The sequence below is a fragment of the Bombina bombina genome, chromosome 12, assembly GCF_027579735.1.
Source record: "Bombina bombina isolate aBomBom1 chromosome 12, aBomBom1.pri, whole genome shotgun sequence".
NCBI classification, from domain to species: domain Eukaryota; kingdom Metazoa; phylum Chordata; class Amphibia; order Anura; family Bombinatoridae; genus Bombina; species Bombina bombina.
In genome coordinates this window covers 33,958,747-33,971,732 of record NC_069510.1, presented here as the reverse complement: position 1 = coordinate 33,971,732, position 12,986 = coordinate 33,958,747, and the positions used below count along the sequence as shown (strand labels likewise).

The 12,986-nt window shown below is 40.1% G+C and overlaps 1 protein-coding gene across 1 annotated transcript in view; it reads right to left on the bottom strand.

Moving 5' to 3' along the window:
* The window catches only part of ADAMTS13 (ADAM metallopeptidase with thrombospondin type 1 motif 13), a 121,212-nt gene that overhangs the window by 68,964 nt on the left and 39,262 nt on the right, over nucleotides 1-12,986 (bottom strand). Inside the window, exons 7-10 of the mRNA XM_053695397.1 lie at nucleotides 12,086-12,210; nucleotides 1,325-1,471; nucleotides 382-516; nucleotides 88-238 (exon numbers count right to left, since the gene is read on the bottom strand). Coding sequence (XP_053551372.1) covers nucleotides 88-238; nucleotides 382-516; nucleotides 1,325-1,471; nucleotides 12,086-12,210 — 558 coding nt within the window. The remainder of the gene's footprint in view (nucleotides 1-87; nucleotides 239-381; nucleotides 517-1,324; nucleotides 1,472-12,085; nucleotides 12,211-12,986) is intronic.

Genomic DNA, 12,986 nt, shown 5'->3' with positions numbered 1-12,986 from the left:
TTTACTCCCTGTGTCTTAAGCATAAAAATACTCTAAACTATATGGTAAAGGATTAAATGTGGCTAAATTAAACCTTATGTTTCATACCAGGTCATTTCTGGCGAATGTGCAAGCCAGGGCAGAGCTTCCAAAGGCGATTTGGCACTGCTCATCAGCACCATAATACAGACCAGGCTTCCAGCCAGGAATACTGCTTTCCAATTCCGGCAAGTCGTCAATACAGTCTGATTGGCCCCTACTGAGAGGTACAAAATTGGACCATGAACAGAAAGTGGTAATTACTGGAGCATAACTCTACATAGGAATAGTCATGTCTCAGAAATACAGAGGAGTTATATGAGTTTTACTTGGATGGAAGGTTCTTAAATACACCCCAAATACCTGAGGAATGTGAGGAACTGCTTCCTGCTGCACTCAGACCATGTGAGATGGACACTGTTGTGGTTTCCATCATCTCCCATGATATTCCCACTTCTGCTGCAGTGGTTGCCCGTACCATCATGGTTTATACCAAAGCTGCAATAATTTAAAGCAATACGTTTGTTACTTGTGTCTCTTTTGCCTTATAGACCTAGAATGGCTTTTAATTTTGAAATATATATTGAAATATTTATGTGTGTCTGAAGCCGTTATGAATGAGTCTGGCATCTGGCATGTCTAAGCATTATGGATGGGAATACACAAATTTGTGTTTGTAATTTATCAACATGTTTGCTTTTAAATAAATGAATGTCCTTAATGGGCTACTAAACCCAATTTTTTTCTTTCATGGTTCAGACAAATCATGCAATTTTAAGCAACTTTCTTATTTACTCCTATTATCAAGTTTTCTTTGTTCGCTTGCTATCTTTATTAAAAAGCAGGAATGTAAAACTTAGGAGCTGGCCCATATTTGGTTCAGAACCTGGGTTACGCTTGTTTATTAGTGGCTAAATCATGTAGCAGCTGCTCAGAGCACCAGTGGGGGCTTTTATCATGTCAGCAATGAACAAATTCATTACCAAATGGTACAAACACCTTAGGTTCTCTGAGCAACTGTTGTGTTTAAAATGCTTCTGCACAGTGCATACGTAAATACACCTTTGAAACAGCTATAGGTTTTATTAGAAGCATTTATGCTAATATGTGTATATTACAAAAACGCTTCTATTCATAACTGAGATGCACCCATGAGGATTCCAGTTTTGGCTGGAATGTCCCTTTAAGTAGTGGTGGGGTAGACACATAAGAAATAGAATACTGATATAACAAAGTACATACCTTCTCTGTACCTCACCACAGCACAGGAAGTCCAAAATTCTAACACATTAAATTACTGTCTAACCTGTGTCCTATTTCATGTGCCATGGTTATTCCCAAGTCAAAACCAGTGTCCTCTGTAATAACACAATTCCACTGAGATGAGCAAGCTCCTCCCAGCTGGGCGACACCTCGTACTTGTTTATTCCCATCAGGTAACTGCAGGTCAAACCTGAGGTAAGAAATGAAATAAGAACCAAGGACGTTATTCGCAAAGGGTGAAGAGACAATGAAGATGACTTTAGTATACTTGCTTCTCTGGTTTCATTAAAATAGCTCATCAAACTCTGAGATCCAGAGATCTACTTCTCAACTAAAGTAATGAAATGTAAAGGTCATGGAGGACTTATAATCTGAATATGTTATGTCACTTCACATGCAAAAAAAAAAAATGCGATTAGGTTTTGTCATCTACATCACGATAGGGTTTGTACTTCATTATTTCCAAAAAGGCCTTGACATTTAAAGATGCTATTAACCTAGTTTCAAAGTTCACTCTTAAAGAAAATAAGTAACATTGGTAACATCTATAAACTATGTATTATTCTCGGTTTAGAAAAAATAAATTTATGCTTACCTGTTAATTTAAGTTCCTTCTGTATGAGGAGAGTCCACGGCATCATTCCTTACTGTTGGGAAATACTGAACCTGGCCACCAGGAGGAGGCAAAGACACTCCAGCCAAAGGCTTAAATACTACCCCTACTTCCCTCATACACCAGACATTCTGCCAAGGGAACAAGGAACAGTAGGAGAAATATCAGGGTATAAATGGTGCCAGAAGAGAAAAATGAATTTTGGTCCGCACATTGGAGTATACGTGGACTCTTCTCATACAGAAGGAAATGAAATTATCAGGTAAATTTATGTTTTCCTTCTTAATATGAGGAGAGTCCATGGCATCATTCCTTACTATTGAGAAAACTATACCCAAGCTCTAGAGGACACTGAATGATAACGGGAGGGGTAAAAGAGAGGCGGATCCTAATCTGAGGGCACCACAGCCTGCAAAACTTTTCTCCCAAAAGCTGCTTCGGCTGAAGCAAAAACGTAAAAATTGTAAAATTTAGAAAAAGTATGTAAGGAGGACCAGGTACCGCCTTACAAATCTGATCCATATAGGCCTCATTCTTAAAGGCCAAAGAGGAAGCCACCACTCTAGTGGAATGAGCCATAATCCTCTGAGGAAGTCTAAGTCCCGCTGACTCATAAGCTAAGTGTATAACGCTCCTCAACCAAAAAGATAAGGAAGTTTAAGAAGCATTCAAATCCTGACGCTTCCCAGAGTAGATAACAAACAAGGAAGAAGTTTGTCTAAAATTCTTAGTATCTTGAAGATAAAACTTCAAAGCTCAAACCACATCCAAATTATGAAGTAAACATTCGAAGAAGAAGGATTAAAACACAAGGAAGGAACCACAATCTCCTGATTGATGTTGCAATCAGACACAACCTTAGGAAGAGAACCCAAGCAGGTACGTAGGACAGCCTTATCAGTGTGGAACACCAGATAAGGAGGCTCACATTGCAAGGCAGCTATTTTAGAAACTCTGTGTGCTGATGCAATAGCCAATAGAAAAAGAACCTTCCAGGACAACAATTTGATGTCAACCGAATGCATAGGCTCAAACGGAGCCCATTGCAGAACCTTAAGAACAAGATTCAAACTCCAAAGTGGAGCATTAGATCTAAATACAGGCCTGATCCTAATCAGCCTTAATGAAAGATTGCACATCAGGGAGCTCTGCAAGCTTCTTGTGCAGCAAAACAGATAGGGACAAAATCTGTCCCCTCAGGGAACTGGCAGAAAGGCCCTTCTCCAGACCCTCTCCAGACCCTCCTGGAGAAAAGAAAATATCCTGGCAGCCTTAATCTTATTCCAGGCTAAACCACATTCTTCACACCAGAATAAGTAAGCTCTCCAAACCTTATGATAGATGCAATGAGTAACAGGCTTACAAGCCTTAATGAGGGTATCAATAACCCCCTCAGAGAAACCTCTCTTGGCTAGGACTAAGCGGTCAATCTCCACGCAGTCAGCCTCAGAGAATCTAGATTTTGATGAACAAAAAGACCCTGTTCCAGCAGATTCCTGCGACAAGGTAACTTCCACAGAGGAGATGAGGACATCCCCACCAGATCCGCGAACCACATCCTTTGCGGCCATGATGGAGCAATCAATATCACTGATGCCTGCTCCTGCTTGATGCAGGCCACTACACGAGGAAGAAGTGGTAACGGTGGGAAAAAGTAGATTAGATTGAACCTCCAAGGCACTGCTAATGCATCTATTAGCTCCGCTTGAGGATCCCTGGACCGCGACCCATATCTGGGTAGCTTGGAATTGAGCCAGGATGCAATGAGATCTATCTCCGGCGTTCCCCATTTGTGGCAAATCTCCGCAAACATATCGGGATGGAGACCATTCCCCCGGATGAAAGGATTTTCTGCTGAGGAAATCTGCTTCCCAGTTGTCCACACCCGGAATGTGGATCGCTGACAGGAAGCAGATGTGGGCCTCCGCCCACTCCAGAATCTGAGATACTTCCCTCATTGCTAGGGAGCTTCTCGTTCCCCCCTGATGGTTGATGTAAGCCACCAAGGTTATGTTGTCTGATTGGAATCTGATAAACTGGGATGAACCCAGAAGAGGCCAAGTCTTCAGAGCATTGAAGATTGACCGAAGTTCCAGAATGTTGATCGGGAGGAAGGATTCCTCTCGAGTCCACAGGCCCTGTGCCTTCCTGGCACCCCAAATAGCTCCCCATCCTGATAGACTTGCGTCTGTAGTCACAATCTCCGAGGATGATCTCAAGAAGGATGTCCCTTGGGACAGGTGATCTGGACAGAGCCACCAGGAGAGCGATTCTCTCGACCAGTTGTCCAGAGAAATCTGTTGAGACAGATCTGAATGATTGCCATTCCACAGCTGTAGTGGTCTGAGATTGAATCTGGCAAAAGGAATGATGTCCATGCTGGACACCATGAGACCAATCACCTCCATACAACGAGCCACAGAGGACCTTAAGGAGGTCTGAAGGGCAAGACAAGTGGAAGATAGCTTATAATGTCTCTGGTCTGTAAGGAATATTCTCATGGATATGGAGTCTATTATAGTACCCAGGAATTCCACCCTGGTACTGGGAATAAGAGATTTTGAATGGTCTTCCGCCAGATGACAAGATGGTGCTTGAACCAGAATATCGTCGAAGTATGAAGCTACTGCTATACCTCTGGTTCTGGCAAATGCAAGCAGAGCCCCTAGAACCTTCGTAAAAACTCTTGGAGCAGTAGCTAGACCAAACGGAAGTGCAATAAACTGGAAGTGCTGGTCCAGGAACGCAAACTTTAGGGACTTGAAATGTTCCTTGTGGATTGGAACGTGAAAGTAAGCATCCTTCAGATCTATAGGGGTCATGAACTGTCCTTCCTGAACTAAGGGAAGGATGGACCTTATCATCTCCATCTTGAACGAGGGGACAGATAGGAATTTGTTTAAGCACTTTAGGTCCAGAATTGGAGGGAAAGTTCCCTCCTTCTTTCGGACCACAAAAAGGTTTGAATAGTATCCCAAACCTCTTTTTGCGAGAGGTACCGGGACAATGACTCCTAGGGAGGATAGATCCCTCATGCACCCCAGAAAGGCTTCTCTCTTTTCTGGAAAAAGAGAGAATAGACAAGTGCAGCCCAATTCAGGTACAGATTATTTATGATACAGAAAGTAAGCACACTCCAGATGGCAACTTACAAGAAATAAAAACAGTGGTAGCATAAAAACCATTTCATAATGGAGTAGATAAAATCACTTTGGTCCATGCTGGATGTCGAAGGTTCTCCGTAGTTTTCTCCCACCACAGCTGTATGCAACCGAGTGTGAAAGAGGGTGCTATGTAGAGCCTGATCAGCTGGACTGATGAGTGGGTAAAGATTCTCAATGTGCATTTCGTCCCTATCCAATCGGACTTTGTCAAGATACGGATGAAACGTGCAGTAAAAAGGCACCTTTTCCTCCAGTAACCGTGGAGATAATTGACTCCAGGCGTGGACCAAATAAAATATTTCCCTTAAAGGGGAGGGAAAGAAGTCTGGACTTAGAAGTCATGTCCTCAGACCAGGACTTCAGCCAGAGTGCCCTACAGACTTGAACAGAAAAACCTGAAGCCTTAGCATTCAGGCGAATAATTTGCATATTTGCATCACAAATAAAAGACTTAGCAACCCTTAAGGCCTTAATTCTTTCCTGGATCACGTCGAGTCGCACCAGTAAGTAGCCGCTCCAGCAACCGCAGCAGGTTGAAATAAATATCCCCTATGTTGAAACATCTTTCTTAATAGAGTTTCTATCTTCTTATCCATGGGCTCTTTGAACGACGAACTATCCTCAAGCGGGATAGTAGTGCGTTTGCAAAGCATGGAGATAGCGCCATCCACCTTGGGGATGGAACCCCACAACTCCAATTGAGAGTCCGGGACCAGGAACAATTTCTTAAAGGAAGACGAAGGCGAAAAGGAAGAACCAATCCTTTCCCATTTATTCTTAATAATGCTTGCCATCTTTACAGGAACCAGGAAAGTTTGTGGTACAACCCTGTCTTTGTAGACCTTATCTAATTTAGGAATCAAAGGTTCCTCAAGCAATTTGGGCTCTGGAACCTCTAATGTAGCCAAAACTTTCTTTAACAGAAAGCGTAAATGTTCAATCCTAAATCTAAAGTCTGGTTCCTCCGCAGCTGGAGGTTTAGAGGCAGCAGACTCTGAACCAGAAAGTGCGCCCTCTGAAGTATCAGAGGCGCCTTCATCATCGGATAATCTTGTATCAGATAAAGCCAACAAACTAGTTGATGACCCCTGGGAAGGATAGCATTATTTGACCTTTCGATTGCGCTTAGCAGGGCGAGGTAAAGCACTAAATGCCGCAGACACCGCCGTTTGTAACTGCGCAGTAAAGTCTGGCGGTAAAAGGCCCCCTCCAGATGGAGGATTAGGAGTGCTACGGGAAGCTGCATGTGTATTAGGAGATGACTGTAGGGTGCGCACCTCATGGGACGGAGACTCCTCAGAGGTGGATGGCTCAGTGGTATCAAACATATTAACCTTCTTTGACATGATTACTTTATCAAGGCATGTGAAACATAGTTGAGCGGGCGGGTATACTGTAGCCTCCTCACAATATAGACAGGTATTAGACTTAGGTAAAGAGGGAGTACCCTCTAACGCATCATAATCCTCCATAGCTTGCGCTTTCAAAGCAGACTATTTATATATAAGAAAAAACAGCACTTTTATACACCCAATGGCTGGGGCACTCACCACCTCCTATGACCGATGCAAAACAGAGAAAACTCTTCTTCTCTGGTAACCAGCATGGTCAGGAAAGAGGAAATAAAGTGTGCCCACATACGGTCACATGGTGCGCAATGCAGGACCAAACATTTCAAGTTGCGCAGCTCTAAAAACGAAAGTAAAAACCTGTATGTTCCAACATCTGCCTGAGCCCAAAAAACATCTCACACATGTTGCAGCAGCATAATCAAATAAATTTATGTGATTAATCCCAACTGTTCAATAATCTCCCTCAGGAGATATAAAGCCTTGATTCCATACACATTATGGCATTATCATATGTGTAAAAAATGAAACGATCTTAACGGAATCTATGCCGTGGAATAGAAACACAGCCTCTTAAGTGTGACAGTCTTGTAGCATTGCTCCTGACATAGACTTGAGTGATGGAAGCAGGCAGTGAAACTCATCAACACTGATTGCTTAGGAGCTGTTAATACGAGTCTGGATGGGTTCACCAAAAGATTCTCCCTACATCGCCAGACTCTAACTTTCGTCAAAACTCTCACTGAGAGGCTGACAAGACTTCTTAAAACTCCAGTCCCATTTAAAAGGGTAGATACCCTTCCTAAGGAACTACTCCAAATCTTCTGACACTTATCTGCCAACCTCCTGTGAAGAAAGGCAAAGTATGACTTGGATATTAATATGATTACCTCATATTAAGAAGGAAAACATAAATTATGCTTACCTGATAATTTTATTTCCTTCTGTATGAGAAGAGCCCACAGCCCTCCCCGTATACTCTGATGGGCGGACTAAAATTAGGTTTTCTCTTCTGGCACAATTTATACCCTGATATTTCTCCTACTGTTCCTTGTTCCCTTGGCACTGGAATATTAGGGAAGTAGGGGGAGTATTTAAGCCTTTGGCTGGGGTGTCTTTGCCTCCTCCTGGTGGCCAGGTTCAGTATTTCCAAACAGTAAGGAATGATGCCGTGGACTCTCCTCATATTAAGAAGGAAATGATATATTCTGTTACTATTACGCATACTGTAAAAAAGTATTAATCCAGAAATTTGACAAAATTCATGCTAGAAAGCTTTTGGGACTCTTGCTGTTGTGAGATAATGATTTACTGTTGGGAAAACTGATGCTTATATGACCAATGTTTTTGTTAATAGATTTTTAATCATTTAATTGTTAATTTGTCTACTTATCTTTTATATGTGTTCCCTTAAAGGGACAGTCTACTCCAACATTTTTATTGTTTAAAAAGATAGATAATCCCTATATTACCCATTCAACAGTTTTGAATAACCAACACGGTTATATTAATATACTTTTAAACTATGTGATTACCTTGCATCTCAGCCTCTGGAGACTGCCCCTTATTTCAGCTCTTTTGACAGACTTGTAATTTAGCCAATCAGTACTGACTCATAAGTAACTCCACAGAAGTGGGCACAGAGTTATCTATATGGCACACATGAACTAGCGATGTCTAACTGTGAAAAACTGTCAAAAGGAATTGAGATAAGAGGTGGCCTTCAAGGGCTTAGAAATTAGCATATGAGCCAACCTAGGTTTAGCTTTCAACAAAGGATATCAAGAGAACAAAGCAAATTTGATGATATTAGTAAATTGGAAAGTTGATTAAAATTGCATGCCCTATCTGAATCATAACAGTTTAAATTTGACGAGACTATCTCTTTAATAAATCTTTTTATAAAATTGAGTGTGTGATTCTGGACATTTATCTTTCCTCTTTCTAAATCCAAAGAACACACAGATGTTGATAACGCCAAATTTAAAAAAATGCATGTTTTATTTTTGCCAACAAGATGTAGATATCTGGTGATTTATGGTTTACCTCATTCAGCTTTTAAAAACATATTTAGACAGTTTCCTTGTTGATGTACGAACCTACATACTCAAGGTACAGCGCTGTCCCGCTCAGTCAATGCAACTTCTGTTCTGATCAGCTGTACAGAGCTTAAAAATGTGTTAATCTGAACATCAAGTAACTTTAGGAAAACTATCAATGTGAGTACGAGAAGTTTCCTCTTCTAATGTAATGCGCAGCATTATATGCGTTTCACTTTGCATAAAACCCTCAATTTATATCAACTTTCCAATTTACTTCTATTATCAAAGTTGCTTCGTTCTCTTGTTATTCTTTGGAGCAGCAATGCACTGCTGGGAGCTAGCTAAACACACATTGGGTGAGTCAATGACAACATAGTAACATAGTAACATAGTAGATAAGGTTGAAAAAAAGACTGAAGTCCATCGAGTTCAACCTATACAAATCTAAAATACTTACAAAAAGCTCCAGTTAAGCTTAAATAACCCCATTAAAATGTGACCCATTTAATACTAGCAATCATATCCATGAATTTTGTTAGTATACAGAAACTTATCCAGACTATTTTTAAATGTATCTATGGTATTGGCATTCACTACCTCCTTTGGTAATGAGTTCCACAATTTTATTGCTCTCACAGTGAAAAAACGTTTCCGTTGCAGGAGATTAAATCTCCTTTCCTCCAACCTTAAATTATGACCTCTTGTCAGAAACAATTTTCTTGGAATAAACAGAGCTTCTGCCATCTCTGTATATGGGCCTTGAATATATTTATATAAAGTAATCATGTCACCTCTCAAGCGCCTTTTTTCTAAAGAAAACAGACCCAGTTTGGCTAGCCTCTCCTCATAGGTTAATTTCTCCAATCCCCTTATTAGCTTTGTGGCCCTTCTCTGAACTTTTTCTAGTTCTGCAATATCTTTTTTAGCAATTGGTCCCCAGAACTGCACTCCAAACTCAAGGTGAGGTCTTACCAGGGCTTTATATAATGACAGAATTATGCTTTCCTCCCTTGAATCAATACCTCTTTTAATACATGCTAGTATCTTATTAGCCTTTGAAGCCGCTGCCCTGCATTGTGCACCCATCTTTAGCTTGTTATCTATTACTACTCCCAAATCCCTTTCCTCCTGTGTTTGGCTAAGTCTTGTCCCATTTAAAAAATACGTAGCCTGCTTATTTTTACTTCCAAAATGTAGAACCTTGCATTTTTCCGTATTAAATCTCATTTTCCATTCACTTGCCCATAGTTCTAATTTTAGCAAATCCCTTTGTAAAGACAGTTCGTCCTGCTCTGACCTTATGACCTTACTTAACTTAGTATCATCTGCAAAAATAGAGATGTCGCTATTTAATCCTTGCTCCAAGTCATTTATAAAAATATTAAAAAGAACAGGGCCCAGTACTGATCCCTGGGGGACGCCACTGATTACCTTTGTCCAATCTGAGTATGATCCATTTACTACTACTCGTTGCTCCCTATCTTTTATCCAGTTATTTATCCATGAGCTAACATTTTCAGCTATTCCCAGTCCCTTAATTTTGTGCATTAATCTCTCATGTGGCACTGTATCAAATGCCTTTGCAAAATCTAAGTATATCACATCCACTGATTCCCCTTTATCTATATTTTGACTTACTTCCTCGTAGAATCTAATCAGATTAGTTTGACATGATCTATTTCTCCTAAAGCCATGCTGATTAGAACTCATAATCTTGTTTACACGAATATGCTCATCAATATAATCCCTTATAATCCCTTCAAATATCTTCCCCACTATTGATGTCAGACTAACTGGTCTATAGCTTCCTGGATCATCCCTGCTTCCCTTTTTGAAGAGTGGCACCACATCAGCTTTACGCCAATCCTGGGGTACCATGCCTGAGGATAATGAGTCTTGAAAAATTAAGAGTAAAGGTTTGTCTATAACAGTGCTAAGTTCCCTCAACACCCTTGGGTGTATTCCATCTGGGCCTGGAGTTTTATTTACCTTAATATTTTCCAGTTTTTTCCTGATATCCTCTAAACAAAACCCAGTTAGTGGTATGGACTGGCATGTTCTATTATGTTCAAAAGTATCATTCAATGGTTCTTCTCTTGTGTATACTGAAGAAAAAAACTGGTTTAGTACCTCAGCCTTCTCCCTGTCATTATTTATCATGCTACCCTCCACACATTTTAATGTACCTATATTATCCTTCTTAGATTTTTTGCTATTTATGTACTTAAAGAACCTTTTAGGGTTAGACTTAGAATCCTTAGCAATTAATTTTTCATTTTCAATTTTGGCTAATTTGATTGCTTTTTTGCATGCTTTGTTACATTCCTTATAAATATTGTATGCTGAGTCTGTACTATTTTCTTTTAATAATTTAAATGCCCTACGTTTTTTCCTAATTTCTCTTAACACATTTTTATTTAGCCATAATGGCTTTGTTTTTTTATTTTTACTTTTATAACCATATGGTATGTGTTGATATGTATATTTATTTAACACATTTTTAAATATTATCCATTTATTCTCTGTATTTTTATTAGAAAATACATTGTCCCAATTTATATTATTTAATGATTTCCTTAAATCGTTGAATTTTGCTTTCTTGAAATTAAAAGTCTTAGTTAAGCCTTTAAAACACTGCATTTGAAAATAGATTTCAAATGTGACCATGTTATGATCACTGTTACCATGTTATGATCACTGTTACCCAAACAAGAGGCATATATATGCGGTCACCAATCAGAAACTAGCTCCCAGCAGTATATTGCTGATCCTGAGCCTAGCTAGTTATGCTTTGCAACAAAAGATCAGATTTGTACTTCCTGTTAATGCTCATTAGCTGAGGTGTACGTTCTACTAATGCTTATTGGTTGAGGTGCACTTCCTACTAATTCATATTGGTTGAGGTGTCTTTGGCTGAGCGTTACTTGCTTCTAATCCTCATTGGCTGATGTGTACTTTCTACTAAAGCTCATTGGCTGAGGTGTACTTCCTACTAATTCTCATTGGATGAAGTGTACTTCCTACTAATTCTCATTACCAGAGGTGTACTTCCTACTAATGCACATGGTATGAAGTGTACTTCCTACTAATATTCATTGACTGAGGTGTACATAATACTAATTCTCATTGGCTGAGGTGTACTTCCTACTATTGCTCATTGACTGAGGTGTACTTAATACTAATTCTAATTGGCTGAGCCGTACTTCATACTCAGTGGATGAGGTGAACTTCCTACTAATACTCATTGGATGAGGTGTACTTCCCTCCAATGCTCATTGGCTGAGGTGTACTTCAAACTGATTCTCATTGGATGGGGTGTACTTACTACTAATGCACAAGGGATGAGGCATACTTTTGACTAATCCTCATTGGCTGATGGGTATTTCTTGCTAATACTTATTAACTAATAAATCATATAACAGACAATCAGCATATGAATACTAGCATGAAATACACCACTCATACTGTTGTATTAATTTAAATTTATATAGATTAAGTTCAACATTTCTCAACATGTTTAAGTGCTGCTCTCTTGCATGGAAGACTTTTTTAGTACTATATCCATGCCAGAGCTTACAGTAAACACTTTTTTTCCCTAAAGACAATGTTTCTAGCTAATTGAGAAGCTATGGTTACCTGGTGACATAGAGGATAAGATCTGCATGCTCTGGGTCTGAGTCACTTGATGGATTCACCTTTTGACTCCAATTGCAGACACTGATCAGGGAAGATGTGAGGTTATTACTGATCTCGATACCAGCCTGTAGATATATAAACAGATAAAATAAACACTGTGATGTAACATTGTGACAATATTAATTCTTGTTTAATGTACAAAAGAGTGATTTCTTGTACAGAACTGACTGTACATTAACTCCTATAAAGCAACTGCCTAGGGCAGGGGTCATCAATTGTGGATCTCCAGAAGTTTTGGAAATACATTTCCCATGATGCTCAGCCAACATTTCAGCTGGCTGAGCATCATGGGAAATGTAGTTCCAACACCTCTGGGGAGACACAATTGATTACCCCTGGTCTAGAGCGTAAATGTACATTGGTTTGGAAAGACCACAAGTGACACTTTCTGGTTTAATGCTAGATAAAAAAACAATAGGAAAGGCAGACTGAAAATATTATTTCACTCACTCAGATTTATATATATCACTGACAGAATGCAACATCCATATAGGTGTGAGGGGCAATTGTGTGATTTCACCCTAGCTTCATGCCAGCTCTAGATTTGCCACTATGTTTGTGTAAAGGGATATTGTATTTTTATGATTCAGACTGTGGCCCCTATTTATGAAAGTCTGGCGGACCTGATCCGATAGTGCGGATCAGGTCCGCCAGACCTCGCTGAATACGGAGAGCAATACGCTCTCCGTATTCAGCATTGCACCAGCAGCTCACAAGAGCTGCTGGTGCAACGCTGCCCCCTGCAGACTCGTGGCCAATCGGCTGCCAGCAGGGGGTGTGAATCAACCCGATCGTACTCGATCGGGTTGATTTCCGGCGATGTCTGTCCGCCTGCTCAGAG